Source organism: Centruroides vittatus, unplaced genomic scaffold (assembly GCF_030686945.1).
Source record: "Centruroides vittatus isolate TY-2023 unplaced genomic scaffold, ASM3068694v2 scaffold_3315, whole genome shotgun sequence".
NCBI lineage: Eukaryota > Metazoa > Arthropoda > Arachnida > Scorpiones > Buthidae > Centruroides > Centruroides vittatus.
Window position 1 is genome coordinate 613,679 of NW_027122703.1, and position 18,204 is coordinate 631,882.

Genomic DNA, 18,204 nt, shown 5'->3' on the forward strand with positions numbered 1-18,204 from the left:
GCCCACAGGAGGGGGTGCCACTTTGGAAACCATTGGTTTAAACAGAACTTTTCTGTTAATGGTACGCCAGCTAATATGGGTAAGATTCAAGCTCAGAATGAGAAATTTTATACAAACTCCAGAATTGTTGACCAGTCCCAGCTATTTGACACAAAAGATCAGTTTTTAACGTGTATCAGTATACTGCCTATTCTACATGCTTCACATGTAGTTGTGCGCAGCGTCGTAACTAGTCTTTTATGCGCCCGGTCCGAGCTTCTGTAACTACGCCCCAAAACTATGATATAAAACTTAGTCTAGGTCATTTCTACGCCCCCCAGGGTCTACGCCCTGTGCCTGGGCACAGCTGGCACCGCCCTAGTTACGGCACTGGTTGTGCGCTTCGATGCTTGCTATTGCTCACACCCGAGTGCCTCACACTCACACTTTTCGAGGGTGTGGGAGAGCCCCACACTCCTTAAAACTATATCAAGTACTCCACAAATAGTCACAAGTGACTACTTGAAGCTGGCACAGTCACATAGGCTAAATAGTTAAAATGCAATAGTCTTAGCGGAGTGACGCTGAGGGGACGAAGTTCGAGAAGGTTAGGAGATAATGGGGGCCGTGTGTATCTCCAGTAGGGTCGGACCTAATGACTATTTTACTCGTTATTAGCATTTACAGTTTTATTTATTTATTTATTGTAAAACTCATCTCTACCCTCAAAATTAAACTTTTTGCCACTCGATAATAATTAAAAATATAAAAAATTATTTTAAAAAAAATTAGCAACGACCGGAATAGTTACACAACTTGTTACTGGATTTTTTCACAAGCTGCTAGATTTAAAATATAGTAACGTTTTAAGTTCCTTTTTTTTTAAAGAAAGCGATGTTAATAATTCTTACCGGAAGGTATTTAATGAAATTTGTTTCAGACATTTGTGTTTTATGTGGACGAACTTTGCAAAGCCGCGACGAGCACGAGAGATAGGTTCGGCCAGAGAGAAATGGCAGAATTTCTAGAAGACACAAAAGTTCACGAATACGGACAGTTCAACTACATAGAATATGTCACTAAAGTGTCAGTGAAACGAATTCAAAAAAACATATAAATATAAATCTAGGGTCCAATATCACTACACACTGTTTAAATTGCCACCGTATTTGATTTCAAAACTATTATTGTCCTCTGTTGTTAATAATAAGAAGAGAACTTAAATTATTATACCTTTTTAGTCATTTTTAAGCCCGTGTATTACAATTTTGTTACGGTCCGAAATAAAAAAATTGAAATAACTTTTAAACTAGTAATCATTTTAATATAATAATTTACTAAAATTTATTAAATTATATTTAAAATCTGTAGATATAAGTAATTTTTATAGCTTTTTAACTTAAAATTAAAAAAAAAAACAGGTGTGTTTATACATTTTGTTACAGACTAGAATTCGGTGTATATTTATAGTAACTACAGAAACTTCCTCTAAACTCCAGATTTTAAATGTCACCAGCCACGTGAATTTTTTGACAAAGCGTACTCAAAGATAAGGCAGAAAGCTACCTCTGCACCATGCCTTCCTGCTCGGCATTGGAGTGTGTCTCTCTTAGTTGGATCCGGCGGCAACACTCTGACGAGAAATCCCATCGAGACACTGCAGCACAGATCATCAAGCCTCCCCACCACGACAAGGTGGAGACACGACGGGGAAGAGTACCCCCTGCCTTGTTTGCATACTCCAGTCTGACAAAATTTAGAAAAAAAAAAAAAACGGTTAATGTAACCCTTGGTGCCAAGATTGCGACTCGTCTCTGATTCCAGCAAGGAAACAGTGGGACGCACGTTCTAACCTAACCTAACCTATTTTAATAATTTGGTTGCTTAGCAACCATGAGAGGAGCCGCCATCTTGGCACCGAAAAAAAAAAAAAAAAGCCAAAAGTCCTGCACCGAAAGGACTTACGCCGGAGCAGAAAGGAAGTATCCCGGGGGCACCACGAGGAGGTCAAGGCTCGGAGGATTTGGGTTTCTGCCCCCATTTAATCCGGAGAGACGCGAATTTCGTCTGTCCGCATTAAATGAAATCAAACAAATAAAACGCCCGATTGTCATATTACATTCTTATTATTTGTATTGTCGATTGTTTATTGTTTCGTCAATCGGTATATTGATATTTTCACAGAAACTTTTGCAATTTATAAATCAAATTCTTCACAATTATATTAATGTATAATTAATGAATTAAATTATTGCAGACAATTTGTAAATTCGTTCTAGCAACAACATTGTCCATTGCAACTTTTTACTTATCCTGTTTTAAATTTACATAAATTCATAAACATTCACTTTTTCTAAACATATTTCTTGTCATTGTCTTAACGGTAACCACAAAGAGTTAATTAATTTACAGAGAAATCTTCGTTTTGTCATCTTGAAACACGCTGTTTTGCGCGTGGAACGAACAAGGGAGGGTTTTTTTGTGCGAGTCTTTAAGGCCGCCACACACGTTCAGGAAATCCTTTGAGGAAAAACTGTGCAGGCCTGGCCTTGAGGAATTCCTGAACGTGTGTGGATCAATTTTAAAGAAGAGTTGCCCTTTCAGTAGCGTGGCAGATCCTGCTAGAAGGATATGAATTGTATGTAGGTAAAATAAAAACGATTCATAAATTTTAAGAAGCTTAAGATTATTTTAATTAAAACATAATTTTCTTGGGTTTTTCGCGCGAGAATTATAAATCGGGCAATAAATGACTTAGCATTTAAATAATTTTTTTCGCATGTTTAGGGAGGGGCAACTGCCCCTCTGCCCCCCTCTGGCGACGCCCTTGTGCGCGGTGCTCGAACCGGCGATCGTTTCGTTTAAAAATATGTTGGAACGTTTACACGTGGCAGAATTCGAAATAACATTAAGATGGCGGATGAAAAGTAAACCGAAGCGGTGCAAAGAGAAGGCGTTTGTATCCGGGAGAATCTGCTCCAGATTTTTGTGCCACTGCCGTAATCCATGGAAGAGTAAAAGAAATCAGCCGTTCAGATTATATAGGAAGATATTTGGTTCTCATCTTCTTTCCCATAGACTCTTACGTTTGTCAAACAGATATAATCACTTTCAACGAAATATTACTCGAATTTAAAAGCATAAATTGCGAAGTAGTGGCGTGTTCCACCGATAGTTATGTATGTCATCGCGCCTGGTTAAACGCCGATAGAAAACACGGAGGAGTGGGACAAGTAGACTTTCCCCTTTTGGCTGACAAAAACGGTCGAATTGCCAGAAAATTTGAAGTGTTAAACGAAGCAGAAGGGAGCGCTTATAGAGCTCTATTCATCATAGACTATAGAGGAAGAATTCGTCAAACTATTATCAACGACTCGGGCGTAGGGAGAAGCGTAGACGAAACATTAAGATCAGTAAGAGCTTTACGACGGACTGATAGAAATGCTGAAGAATGCCCAATGGATTCGGAATTAGTCGAGCCGGAGTCCGAGAGAAACCGTCGATTCTGGTTTTGAATGAAAGATAGAATTTAATTAGGCTGATTTGAAGATTGAAATATCGAATTAAAAAATTCGAATAATTTGAATAATAATTTCTTTTTTGAATAAATCAAATGATAAAATAAAATCTAATTGAAGTTGTATAAAATTGTTATGTGAATAGATTAAGTCGTTATTTTTTTAATTATTATAATTATAATGAAACTTTCATAGAGAATTTTTAATTTATTCATTAAGAACTTCGTAAAGAATATTGTTATTGCTTAACGAAGTACATTTCTCGACGTTTTGAGACCCCCTGAACTCAAAAAGTCAAAGAAAACAGAAATTTCGAGTATGTTTAGGTGTATGTTTGGATGTCTGAGCGTATTTATATAAACTCTAGAAACATATCAAATCTGGCAACACTACTCGAGTCGCACATGTGTAAACAGTAATCTGTCCAGTAGGTGGCGATAATAAATTTGATGCGGGAATGGTTGCGAAGATCGCAAGAAGAATTTAATATTTAAACATGAAAGCGTTTTCATCGCTGAAAATACTTAATTGTGCATTAAAATGTAAAAGATTTTACAGTGGAGATGTTCGAGTTCGGTTTGCACCTAGTCCTACTGGATCTATACATATAGGAGGATTGAGGACAGCTCTCTGTAATTATTTATTTGCCAAGAAGAACGGAGGGAAATTTATCCTTAGGATAGAAGACACTGATTTGGTAACAATATGAAATAATAATTATTTATTTAATTAGTAAAGAAATTAAAATAATACAGGATGTGCCGTGAGACCATAGGAGAACAATGCTGGGAAGAGTTCTAGCTGTTGTAGCATACGCTGGGTTTTGTTGCATGAATAGGGGAAACATATCTGTTAATGCAAAATTTAATTCTGATGATTGAGAAAGTGAAGCCGAGTTAAAGAGTAATTGAAGGGTTCTTATGTTCGGACCGGTGACCGTTCTCGGTGAGGCAGTAGTAAAGCCTGTGTGCAAATGAGGTGATAACGCAGACTGGGATTTTTGGTGTGATTGCGGTACGTGCACGAAAATAAAATTGAAAGGTAAAGTGAACTCTTTCCAAACCTTCTTGAAAACCATCGCTCTTTCGGTACCACTTTTAATACAATAGAATGGTAAAAACGTAACTACAAAACCCCACAGTTTCCCTTTGGCTTACTACCTCTTCAATGCTGTTCTTTGGTGCTGATCAATAAAATTTTTAATAAACAAATGCAATACTACAAAACATAGTGTAAAGGTTTTCACTGTCAGTGTCAGACAGTGAAAGCCTTTAAACCTTGTTTTTAACCCCAGTTTTTATGGGTTTTGTTTTTACTATCTTTATTAGTCAAATTTTTTATACATTTTAACCAAAATATTTTTATTTTTACAGTTTTACTCGTTTTACCCTACAGTTTAATAATTAGTCATTCCAGCTGTCACTATAATTATCTTTATTTTTACCAGATATACATAATAAAATTATGACTGAAAAGGGGCACAGAGCCCGAAATCCCATTGTAAATTACAGAAAATAAATCTACTTTTTCCATCAAAAGGAGTGTTCTCATATTATTTGTTCTCAATAGCAACTTTATGCCAAGTTCTGAAGAACATACAACTAATTGACAGAACAGCAATCAAGTACTATTAATTATTTCATTTGAACATTTAATATGAATTAATAATGAATAAAATCTCTTGATTCTTTATATGTTACAATATATACATAATGGCTGGAGAGGCAAGATGGTAAAGACATCAGTCTTTTAGTACAGAAGGCTTGTTTGAGTTAAAAAATTCTATTTGTTTAGAGCATGTCTATTAGTGATGAAGTAATTATAAACTTTTACCCATTTTAAAAATAAACACAAAATTTATATGGTAATGAAACATTTTAACTAGAATATAGCTTACAAATTAAAATTTAAATATACATTCAGACCTCAGTTTACAAACTTAATTTGTTCTTAAAATTGTTCAGAAACCAATTTGTTCTCAAACCAAATCAAATTTTTCCATAAGAAACAATGTAAAATGGGTTCATCTGTTCCCAACCCAAAACAAAACCTTTTGTTTAGTTTTCTAGCTGTATTTCATCCATAAAAATGCTTACAAATGCAATGTAATATTATGTTATAACATACCAACTGAACAATGAATAAAGTTTATAAATAAGAGAAAGACAATTTTTAATTCAACCTTATCTGTGCCGCGAACTCTTGACGACACAGCTGGAGGGTGGAGAGGAGGTGGAAGGGAAGGGATGTTATTTCTTGGAATGGGAGTTTCCATCCATAATAACATCGGGTAACTGTGTTTTTTCTCTTACCTTTTGGATTTTCTGCTTCTCACTAGCAGATTCTGATTGGGCCTCTTTTTCAATAAAAATTTGTCTAACAAAATTTAGTTTTGCCTATGTTTCACAATGTTATGGAAATGAGACATAGCATTGTCATTGAAAAGGTTAACGATACGGCTTGCTACGGTCTTATTAGGGTGATACAGAGATTTAAATATTCTTGATGGTTTATAAAAATATAGATAAGATAAATACTTAATTGTTATTAAAATCTACTTAAAAATTATTGAAAGTCTTTGATAGGTGGCAAATTGATTTTCAATATGTTTTTTATTTTTTATCTTAAATTGATTTTTCATATTAGCTTATCAAAATGACACAGATCAAATTAATTAATAAGACCAGCCATTTGAAAATAATATTCTTCATTAATTTATGAATCTTCTATAAATTATTAGTCTCATTCCATAATTAAAGTTCATTACATTTTAATTTGTAAAACAGAAAAGAAAAGTTCCTGGTGCTGCAGAACACTTAAATGAAATATTAAACTGGTCTGGTTTAATTCCAGACGAAAGTCCATATGTTGGAGGTCCTTATGCTCCTTATGTTCAAGTAAATATATATATATTTTATTTTTTACAGAATGAAATTTTATATTTTAAAATATTTTGTTTAAACAATTTTATTGGGTTGTTCGGAAAGTAATTTCGTTTTTTTTTATTACTAGAGGAATTAGATGTATTTTTACCAGCCAATTTTATTTTCAACCACATTTTCATTATATACTTTGACAGCTGACATTTGAAAGCTTATTTGTAAAAAATTTTGTTTGATTCTGTACAATTGTTTTTCTTCGGTGACCCATCAAATATGGAAAATCGAAAGCATCGTTTTCGGCATATTTTGCTTTTTTATAACTAAAAAATCAAAATGCTGTTCAAACAAGAAAAAATTGTGGTACATGTTTGGAGAAGATGTGTTGAGAGAAAGACAATGCCAAAATTGGTTTACAAAATTGTGTTCTGGCAATTTTAATATCGAAGATACACGACATTCTGGATGGCCATTTGAAGCCAACGAAAACAAAATAAAGGTACCGATTGAAGCAATCTGCCGTATAACAACAAGTGAAATCACTAAGAGATTAAATCTGTTAAATTGAACCGTTTATTATTACTTAAAACGAATTGGTTTCGTTTCAAAGCTCGATATATGGGTTCCACATGTTATTAACGAGAGATGCTCTCTATGGTTGGATTTTATAGAAATTTTTTTTTTGAGGTTTTACCAGACAATTTAACAATTGATTCGAAAGTGTACTGCCATCGAGTAAACAAATTGAGTAATATCATCAAACAGAAAAGGCCAGAATTGATCAACAAACAAAGTGTAGTGTTTTACCATGATAATGCCAAATTTCACACAAGTTTGGTAACTCGTCAGAAACTGTTATAGCTTAGATGGGATGTGTTATCATACCGACCATATTCGCCAGATCGGGCACACTCAGATTATTACTTGTTCCGGTCTATACAAATTTTTTTTAACTGTAAGACGTTTACTTGAAATGACAATGTCAAAAATCACTTGGATCAGTTTTTTGTAAACAACGATCAAAATTTTTATGAATGTGAAATCATGCTACTACCAGAAACAATGACAACAGGTATTTGATCAAAATGGTCAATATATAATTCAATAAAATATTTATTTATTATAAGAATATTGCATTTATTTTTCTATGGAAAAAACAAAATTACTTTCCGAACAACCCAATAATTATTTGGAATAAAAAAACTAAGAAAAAACTTATTCTGATAAAATAGTGATAGAACATGTTTGTTTTTTTTCATATTCTTTTATGATTTTTTTTAACAAGTAACCTAAAGATGATTTCTTAAATGGGTCCAAAACATTTGTTTTGAACATATAAGGTATTTTTGTCAAATTTTCAGAAATTCCAGTCTTTGTTATGGAACGTTTGGAGAATTAACAAATGATAAAAGTCATAATTTATTTATCAATAGATAGGCTTTTTATTATTTTTGATTGACTTTATTGATAAGTAGCATATAAGCAAACAGTAATCTGTAATTAATTGACAATTTATAAAAAAGTAAAGATCTCAAAGCAGATTTAAATGAAATTTGACAACAAAACCTGCATGAAATTAAAAAATTTGGTTAATGTAACCCTTGGTGCCAAGATGGCGGCTCGTCTCTGATTCTAGCAAGGAAACAGTGGGGCGCACGTTCTAGCCTAACCTAACCTATTCTAATAAATTACCATAATTATTAGCAACCAAATTATTAGAATAGGTTAGGTTAGAATGCGTGTCCCACTGTTTCATTGCTAGAATCAGAGACGAGTCGCCATCTTGGCACCAAGGGTTACATTAACCAAAAATTTTAAATACAACCAATGTTATAATTCTTTTAAATATTTGAATAAATTGTACTTATTTTTAAAACAATTTTTTTTTTTGATTAGTCAGAAAGAATACATTTCTATCAGAATTCAGTCGATCAATTAATTCAAGTAAGTTTTATTTCTATTCTTGTTATATACAAAAATATTTAATAATAGCTTTTAATTTAAAACATACAAGATGATAATTTTATTTTATTGAATTATTATTTTCATTACATAGTTACAAAACATCTCTATTATTAATTGCTTTTATAAAATTTTGAATATTTATTAGATCTAAACTGATGGCAATTAAGCAATTAAAGTAGCAATAATCTTTGATGTAGTTAAGGTGCATCCCATAAATATAAAGGCACAACTTGTTATGCAAATAAAAGCTAAACTAATTATCATATAACAATTAATTTAATTTTGAGGTAGTTACGTTACAACTTACAAATAAACATACTAAAAAATCGTGTTATTATATAGTTTAACAACTTAACAATAAGTTAATTTAAATCAAAATCACATCTCTCACTGTCCCAAAAATATAAAGGCATAATACAAAATCACTAGTAGAAAGTATTGTTACAAATATTTAATAATAATCAATTAATAACCAATACATTTCCTCTTTTTCATTATAACCTTGTAGATACAGTCTGACATTGGTTGTATAAGTTTTTGAAGGACTATTGTAGTTATTTTTTTTTCCAGTGGATATTAATTGTATGTTTTAACTCATCTACACTGTTATATTGGCACCCATTAGCATATACAGTTCTAGCTAAGATTCCCTAGAGGTTTTCTATTTGATTCAAATCTGGGGAATGAGCTGGCCAATCAATAACTGGGACTCCATTACTTAAAAACCACTCATAAGTTGATTTAGCTGTGTGGATCTTGTTGGAAAAACCAACAATTTCCAGCATTTACATCAGCCCAAGGCAAAAGATAACTTTCTAGCATGTCTTGATAACAATCTGCATTCATTCGGCCACTAAAGAATGCAATATTTGTTTTGCGAAATCAACTAAATCCACCCCATACCATCATTTTCAAAATGGCCCCTTGATACCATTTTGAAAATATTGCTTCCTCATTCTTCGAATCATTCCAATAACAAATCCAATCATCTGTTTCATTGAAATTAAACTTCTCATCATTTCAGATGATGTGCTTCCGTGTGTCTGTCCATTCCATTTTCTCCCATGCCCACTGCAAGCACTTTTGCACATAGAAAGGGTTAGTGATGGTGCAGGCTTTTTCTTCTTATAGATGAGATGCTGGCTGACATGTACTAACAATTCTTCCAATTGTAAATTTTGATACATTAAGCTCTGGTTTTGATGCTAGTTTTCGTAAAGATGTTTGGTTTCCCTCAAAATACTACATTTTCATTTATTTGTAAGCTTTGAAGGTTGACCTGTTGATTTCTTTTGTCCGTATTTGTCTCCAAGCTTTATGAAATTGTTGATTACAGTTGGAGAATGATTAATTTTCTTTGCAATTGCTCTTGCTGAATAATTTTCATCTCTTAAAACTGAAATCTTGCCTTTTTAAACATCTGTTAAGGGTTTTGCATATCCTATGATAAAAAACAATTTATTTACATCAATATGTAACAGAAATAAACATTTGAAATACATGGTAGTTATACTGTAGTACCGTATGACCTCTATTGTTAGAAAACTGAACCTGTCTTTATATTTTTGGGACAGCCAGAAACATGATTTTGATTTAAATTAATTTATTGTTAAGTTGTTACTAAAAAATCAGATAATTATATTGTTTGTTTATTTATAAGTTGTAATTACCTCAAAATTAAATTGGTTTTGTTATATAATAACTAGCAGATAGGCCTGGCATTGCTCAGGCAAAAGTAACGATAGTGAAGATTAAGATAACTACGTTATAGTGAACCTTACCCATTTTCACAGAATGCAAGAATTGGGTCCCCCTGTTTCCGGACTAATTAGAGAATTTTTAGAATGGTCTAAAAATATGTTCGATTTCCCATAAAAACAAAAAAACTGTATCTGCATCTTGTATGTCGCTTTCTCTTAACAATTCCATTGTTATATAACACTTCCATTGTTGACAATTCCATTGTTACTTAACACTTCCATTGTTACTTGACACATCCATTGTTACTTAACATTTCCATTGTTACTTAACACTTCCATTGTTGATGGAAGTGTTAAGACTTAATCTTGTCTCTCTCCCCTGTGGAGAGGAATTTCAAAAAATCCCTTCTTAGTGTGTGTTCTCGTGACGTACCCTAACTGTGTACCAAATTTGAACTTTCAACTCCTATCTGTTTGGGCTCTGCACTGATTATTATTATTATTATTATTATGTTGGGTTAAGTTAGATATACTCGGTTAACACCGGTGGCTAAGTACTATGCCGGACCAAAGTCAAGGCATAGTAACCAAAACAGAAATTAAAGAAGTGTATCAGTGTGTGTGTCTGTATTCAGGAATTTTCTCACAATATGACATGTATTCAATATAGTGGCCTTCTGTAGTGTGATGTATGTGTTTCTATTCAATTCTAATGTGCCCAGGCTTTTGTGTAGTGTGTGTGGTATGACACCTGTAGAGGAGAGAACAACAGGTACAATAAGCACCCTATTCATCCTCCACAGATGCCTTATTTCCTGGGCGAGTTCTGTGTACTTGCTAATTTTTTCAGTGCATGCGTTTTGTATATTGTGAGTGTTTGGAATGGATATGTCTATAATGTATGTGATTTTATTGTGTTTGTCAATGAGTGTGATGTCTGGTCTGTTGTGGTAAATTGTTTTATCTGTGATTATGGCTCTGTCGTAGTACATTTTGTGCGTGTCGTTTTCCAATACTGTCTGTGGAATGTATTTGTAGTATGGTTCATGGATGTCTACTAATTTGTGTTTCTTTGCAAGCTCTTGGTGTATTATATTTGCTACTTGGTTATGTCTGTGTAAATAATCTGTCTGTGCCAAGAGCTTGCAACCAGAGGTGATGTGTTGTATAGTTTCTGGCATGATTATTATTATTATTATTATTATTATTATTATTATTATGATCATTATCATCATCATCATCAACTCGTCTCGATATTATATATATATAGATTAGTTTAGCTTTTATTTTCATAACAAGTTGTGCCTTTATATTTATGGGATGCACTTTATAACAACTGAAGATAACTACAAAACGTTTTTAGTTTTTTTAAGGAAATTGCTAATGATTTCCTTAAGGCCAAAAATGTTTTGAAATTAATGTATGAGGTATGTTCAAAAAAGACCAGACTTTTGTAATACAACCTTTATTACTGTGATTACAATATTATACATGTTTGTCCCCTTTAAAGTACTCCTCTCTGCTTGCAATGCCCATTGTTTTTTCCATTGTTGTTGGAATGCTTTCTGGAACTCATTTTGTGAGATGGCTCTTGGCTGTCTCTGCAAATTCTGTTGACTCTCATCTAAATTTTGAAAATGACATCTTTCAGGGTGGTTTTCAACTTTTGAAATGGGAAAAAGTATTCAAGGTACAAGTCTAGAGAGTACAGGAGTGGGAAAGAATGGCCACATTGTTAGTGGCCATTGTTCCCCACTCCTGTACTCTCCTGTATTGTACTCAAAAATTGGCCAACAAGCAGAAATGTGTGGCGTGGCATGTTGTCATGAGGCAACCAGCTCAGGCCTCTTCTGTTGCACATCTTCTCTCAAATTCTTAAAACTTCTACATAGAACTCCTTGTTAACAGCCTAACCTTGTGGCACAAATTCATGATGGACTACGCCTTGATAATCAAAACAACAATCAACATTGGTTGTCCCAATCTTGAATCTTCCTCAATGTTCTGCCCGATTTAAAATACTTAAACCACTCATGACACTGCAAACAGCTCATTGTGGGCCTGCTGAAGCAAAGCCTATGTTTTCAGTAAAAGATTTGCCAATCTTAAAGCAAAATTTCACACAAACATATTGCTCTTTAAAGTCCTTAATCTTCACTTTTCAGAGCAGTGACTGCATGTGTTTACTTCAACATCTTTATCTCCAACTGATCAGAGTATTACAATGTGCCAAGTTGGCATTGTGTTACTGAAGTTTGCCTCTAAGTAGCACCACTTGCCAGAGTTTGATCAAATGCAATGGTTTGCATGCTATGACAAAAGTCCAGTCTTTTCTTGAACAGATCTTATATAACAGATAAAGATAAAGGTTAGTGCTAGCTTGAAAACTTTTGAATAATTGTCATACATTAACAGACCAATTTGTATGAAACTATGTAAAACTTAATTTATTATAAAATGCAATATAATAAATATGTAAAATCACACATAATACTGTATTATTCTAAATATAGTATGACCCCCAACTTTAAAGGAGTGTTTCATAAAGAAAAAAAGAATCAAATATAGTATGACTTTTTACTTTTACATCTGCAGAATCAACTACAAAGTAGTTACCAGTGTCATGCATTTGCTTCTGTTGTTTTGAATTTCTTTGCTGCCTGACAATTACAGTCAAACCTGTTTTTATGCGGTGGATAGGGACCGCATAAAAAAAACGCATAAAAAAAATTGCACGAAACTTCACGAGTGACTATAAAAAATAGGTTTCGCAACACAATTAAAAATATATTTTTTTATGCGGTGAATAGGGACCACATAAAAAAGTCTCACGTAGAAAATAACTCAAAACCGTACGAAATAGAATTTATCGACAACAGATGTCAGCACTTGACTGCATCGTCTCCTCTATCGTCTGTTTTACATATTTTTGTCCAGGTGGTGTTTTGTTGACTTAAAAAATAAATTATTTCATTTTTCGCATATTCATGCAATAATATTACTATAATAAGTTTATTTAGCTATAATAAGTCAACGTGAGACATGACAAATTGCACGAGACTAGTCGCCAACTATACCGCACAAAAAAAATTGCATTAAAAAATCGCACAAAAAAAGACCGCATAAAAACAGGTTTGACTGTATTGTGATTTTGAGCATATCTCAAAACTATGTCTTCGAAATTCGAGTGGAATGATTTTTGAATTCCATTGTTTGGTTGCTGAAATATTGAGTCTCATTTTTCAACACATTCTTCATTTCCCATTCCTTCTTACCTATAAACTATTGGGTTGTTCGGAAAGTTCGTAGCGATTTTTAAGAGAAATAAAAGAAATTGTTTTAATACTAAAAATATACTTTTATTCCATTATGTATGCGCCATTGTTTTTAATGACGTGTTGCCATCTATGGGGCAGCTTCATGATACCCTCTTCGTAGAACTTTCCAGTTTTTTCCGCGAAAAACTGATCCACGTGGTTTTTGCAAGCTTCCAAAGTATCAAAGTTTTTATCATGAAGGGAATTTTGTAGAGAACGGAACAAATGGTAGTCCGACGGGGCAAGGTCGGGTGAGTAAGGGGGGTGGGGTAAAACATCCCAGCCTAGTTCCAATAATTTTTGGCGTGTTCGTAAAGACGTGTGAGGTCTGGCATTATCTTGGTGAAACACAATGCCTTTTCTATTGGCCAGTTCCGGACGTTTTTCTTTAATTGCCATGTTCAGCTTATCCAATTGGGAACAATACTTATCAGAATCAATTGTTTGATTCTGTGGAAGCAGCTCATAGTACAGGATTCCTTTCCAATCCCACCAGACAGTGAGCATGACCTTCTTTGGATGAAGACCGGCCTTTGGAGTTTTTAATGGTGATTCATTTTTCTTACCCCACGATCGTTTTCGGCTGATGTTGTTATAAATGATCCACTTTTCATCACCTGTCACTAAACGCTTCAGAAAAGGGTCATTTTCATTTCGTCTTTCAAGAGAATCACAAATGGAGATGCGATCCAGTAAGTTTTTTTCCGTTAAGTCGTGAGGTATCCAAATGTCATAACGATTCACGTATCCGAGCTTCTTTAGATGTTGAAATACAGTACTGTTTGATGACTTCACTATGTCTGCAATCTCTCGAGTTGTGTAATGAGGGTTTTCATCCAATAATGCTTTGATTTGGTCCTCTTCAATAACAGGAGGTCTTCCTGAGCGAGGAGCATCTTCAAGGCTGAAATTACCCGTTTTAAATTTTGCAAACCACTTTCGAACAGTTGATTCTGATACAGCACTCCCACCATAAACATCACATATCTTTTTTGCTGTTTGTACAGCATTTTTGCGTTTACGAAAAAAGAAAAGAAACAAGTGTCGATAATGCACGTTGTTCGCATCCATTTTTGCAATGAGCCAAATTAAACGCTATTTGAATAATCTTAACGGTTTTTTTGTAACGGACGCGTCTCAAGGTCATTTATCGTAATATTCATTGGTTTGTACAATTCTAATCATTTTTGCGTCAATCGGTGTCTCAACTGTCGGCTATCAAAAATCGCTACGAACTTTCCGAACAACCCAATACATAAAAGAAATATCACATTGACAATGTGTGAGCAGAGTAAAACAGACCTCTACTGGCAAGATATTGCAATAATGCTATGTATAAGGATCGTACTATATGTTGGTTAGAAAGAATGTTCTTGCATATAGTACAACTCTTTACTTTGAGAAGTAGAAATTTCAAAAAATAAATGTACTATATTGGGAACAATACAGTAATTTAAAAATTTATACAATTATAACGTTATGAAGATACATAGTAAGACAGCACATATTTCAGTAATTTTAATATATTACCCTATCTAATTTACTAATTGAACTACAGTATAATCATTATTATTGACAATACAATTAATTATTAATTTACTATTAATCTTTATTCGGTAATTTTTGCATATTTACTTTACTGTCTTGTCACTTAACTGTGCAGTAGTTTTTGATTCCGAATAACATGTTTTTATTTTTACATTCTTTTGTTTTTGTATGGTACATATCATTTTGTGTTTGTATATAAATTTATTTAAAAAGTTATTAAGAATAAGTCTAATGTGACGATATAATAAATTTTATTAGTCAATATTAATTAAATTTGTTGCACACAATAAATTTAATTAACATTATGTGCATTGTGTACAATAAATTACTTGAAAATTCTATAATAATAAGTGTAATATATTATAAAAATGTATGAAAGAGAATTAAGATCATTACTTTTTCAGAAAAATGCTGCTTACAGATGTTTTTGCACTAAAGAAGAACTTGATTTAAGAAAAAAGAGAATTCCAAAGTTTGGTTATGATAATATGTGTAGAAATCTAAGTAAACAAGAAATTAACGATAAGTTGTCTGCAGGACAGCCATACGTTGTTCGATTTAAGGTGAGGTTAATGATATTTAGGTAACTTTTAATAAAAGAGTTTGTCCATGTATTATATTTTGCTTTTTATCTTATAGCAAAATATAAAAGTATGATAGGTTCTTTTTTCAGGTATTTGAATATTTAGAACTTTAAATAATGTATTAATTATTTTTAAAATTTCTCAATGTAAGATTATATATATGATAAATTAAGTATATAAGTAAATAAAACATTCTTAACCCTATAAAGTTAGTTAATAAACTGGAACTTTCAATTAACACTGATATGCACAAAATCAAATTCATAACACTTGTAGAATGTTTCTCTGTTTTTCAAACGTCTGATAAATGGAATGTCATTTTACTTGAAGAAGGTCTCTAAATGTGGCTGAAAACGTTTTTAATTCAGAGTAAACATTGCTGGAATAAGTAAGAAAGGTGTGATTTTGTGCATATCAGTGTTAACATTTAACCTCATGGTAAATCGAGCATAAATTTAATGCTATTACGTTATAATATGAGATGATTAAATAAAGTTCTTGATATTACAATTGTTCAACTAGCAATAATATGATGGATCTATTTATACAGAAAATTTTTCTGTATGTATATTAAGAGTTATGCAAAAAAAATTGAAAAAATAATGTTTTTAAATGAAATTTCTTAGTTTTTGATAATATTACATAATTATGATGATAAAAAATTGAATAGATAACTTTATCTTTCTTTCTGCATAATAAATAATGTACGAAGGCTGTTTTTAAATAAGGTCCGTTTTTTAATAACAAGAAAAATTCTGTAAATATCATTAAAATATATTTTTTTCCATATTCTACATACTTTTATCTACTTTTCTACATAATTTCCATTTTTGTTTAAACATTTGTCATACTGCTCAACAATTTTTTGAATTCCAACTTCAAAGAAATCTGCCACCTGTGAAGAAGCCCAATCCATGACTGCAGTTTTCACTTTTTCGTCGTCGTTGAACCGTTGACCATCAAGGAACTCCTTTAAGTATCGAAACAAGTGAAAATTACTGGGTGCACGGTCTGGACTGTAAGATGGATGATCCAGTTGTTCCCATCCAAAAGAACTGATTAGACCTTGTGTTTGTGCAGAAACATGTGGCCTTGCATTGTCATGGAGCAACATCACACCAGAAGACAGTAGGCCATGCCACTTGTTTTGTGTGGCATGCTGGAATTTTCTCAAAGTAACACAATATGCATCAGAATTGAATGTTGTGTCTCTCAGCAAAAAAACCACTAACAAAATTCCTTTCCTGTCCCAAAAGACGTTTGCCATGATCTTTCATGCTGAAATTGTCTGTTCGGCTTTCACATTGGTTGGCGAAGATGTGTGTTGCCATTCCATTGACTGTTGCTTGGACTCAGGAGTAATGTGAGACATCAAGTCTCATCTCCTGTAACAATGTGGTCCAACAATTCATCTCTTTCCTGTTCATGTCGAGTCAAAAATGATAAAGCACTGCCCAATCTTTTATTTTGTGATCATCAGAAGGCAGTCTTGGAACCCACCGAGAACATAATTTTCGATAATTCAGTTTCTCCGAAACAATGGTATACAAAACTGATCTTGAAACTGTGGAAATTCAATTGATAACATTGAATTGTGAATTGTCGGTCCTCTTGAATTTTGTTATCCACATCACGAACCAAATCTTCAGAAATAAGAGAAGGTCAACCAGGGCATGGCTCATTGTGCACATTAACCTGCCTGTCCTTGAACATTCTCGCCCACTTTCGAACTTTACTGTCACTCATAGCATTATCACCGTAAACTTCACAAATCTGACGGTGAATTTCCGCTGCTTCCAAGTTTCTTGCACTCAAGAATCGAATAACAGATAATATCTCACAGTCAGCGGGCGACTCAATTTTCTTAAACGTTATAAACACAGCTCAGCACGCAGACAGACAATATGGCTGCAAATGGCGTGTAAATGCACGCCAAGCTTGCTTGGAGTAGACGCGAATGCATACTGCCACGATCGCACGTCATTCTCACTCTCATTCACAAACGGGCCTTATTTAAAAAATAGCCTCGTATTATGTAGTTTATGGATTAGTTCTTAAAAATAAGAATTTTTGAACATTAATTTAATTTTTTTTTCTTCTAGTTAGAAAACAAAGACGTTACATTTAATGATATGATATATGGCACAATAACAATTAAAGTGACTGAATCTGAAGGAGATCCAGTGAGAGAATTTTTTAAAAAAATGATAATTTTTAAATTTATTATCTATTAATGTGTCTCTGTAAATAGGTAATATTAAAAAGTGATGGCTATCCAACATATCATCTTGCAAATGTTGTAGATGATCATTTAATGGACATTTCTCATATTTTAAGAGGAGTTGAATGGCAGTCATCTACACCTAAACATATTATGTTGTATAATGCATTATCTTGGACCATTCCTAAATATGCTCATTTACCTCTTGCTCTGAATGTGTAAGTAATAATATTAAAATCATAGAATATTTCTTATACTATTTATATTTGTAGTGGTATTTATAATTTTTTATTTTTCAGTTTACTATATTAATACAGTAGCAGCATGGGAATTGCATTGTCCATAATATAAACCAAAAAGTATTTAAACAGCAAAGTTGTTGAGAGGAAGGGGGAACTAGGGATTTTTTCTTGGAAAATATTTAGCTGCCTACTGTGGTTCCTATTTCTGTAGATTTTTCAAAAAACCCTCAAGTTATTGGCTTTTTTTCAGT

The 18,204-nt window shown here is 32.9% G+C and overlaps 2 protein-coding genes across 3 annotated transcripts in view; both read left to right on the top strand.

Annotated features, from left to right (window-relative positions):
- Positions 1 to 991: 991 nt before the first annotated feature.
- Positions 992 to 3,494, top strand: LOC136988456 (peroxiredoxin 2-like). The gene is made up of 3 exons (XM_067286302.1): positions 992 to 1,065; positions 2,767 to 2,906; positions 2,950 to 3,494. The coding sequence occupies exons 1-3, from the start codon at positions 992 to 994 to the stop codon at positions 3,492 to 3,494; spliced, it is 759 nt and encodes a 252-aa protein (XP_067142403.1).
- A 408-nt stretch (positions 3,495 to 3,902) lies between these two features.
- The window catches only part of GluRS-m (putative glutamate--tRNA ligase, mitochondrial), a 35,295-nt gene continuing 20,993 nt past the window's right edge, over positions 3,903 to 18,204 (top strand). Inside the window, exons 1-6 of one of the 2 annotated variants that reach the window (XM_067286442.1) lie at positions 3,903 to 4,194; positions 6,284 to 6,394; positions 8,273 to 8,320; positions 15,311 to 15,469; positions 17,593 to 17,673; positions 17,742 to 17,929. In XM_067286442.1, the coding sequence (XP_067142543.1) occupies positions 3,994 to 4,194; positions 6,284 to 6,394; positions 8,273 to 8,320; positions 15,311 to 15,469; positions 17,593 to 17,673; positions 17,742 to 17,929 (788 nt within the window). In that variant the 5' untranslated portion in view covers positions 3,903 to 3,993. The remainder of the gene's footprint in view (positions 4,195 to 6,283; positions 6,395 to 8,272; positions 8,321 to 15,310; positions 15,470 to 17,592; positions 17,674 to 17,741; positions 17,930 to 18,204) is intronic. The other variant, XM_067286443.1, reaches the window with a different exon arrangement.

Excerpts from the sequence above, each read along its gene's own strand:
- LOC136988456 (XM_067286302.1), top strand. The coding sequence starts at position 992 with ATGGCAGAATTTCTAGAAGACACAAAAGTTCACGAATACGGACAGTTC. Across the intron at positions 1,066-2,766 it reads ATAGAATATGTCACTAAAGT|GGAGGGGCAACTGCCCCTCT; the intron begins GTCAGTGAAACG and ends TCGCATGTTTAG. Across the intron at positions 2,907-2,949 it reads ATTAAGATGGCGGATGAAAA|AATCTGCTCCAGATTTTTGT; the intron begins GTAAACCGAAGC and ends TGTATCCGGGAG.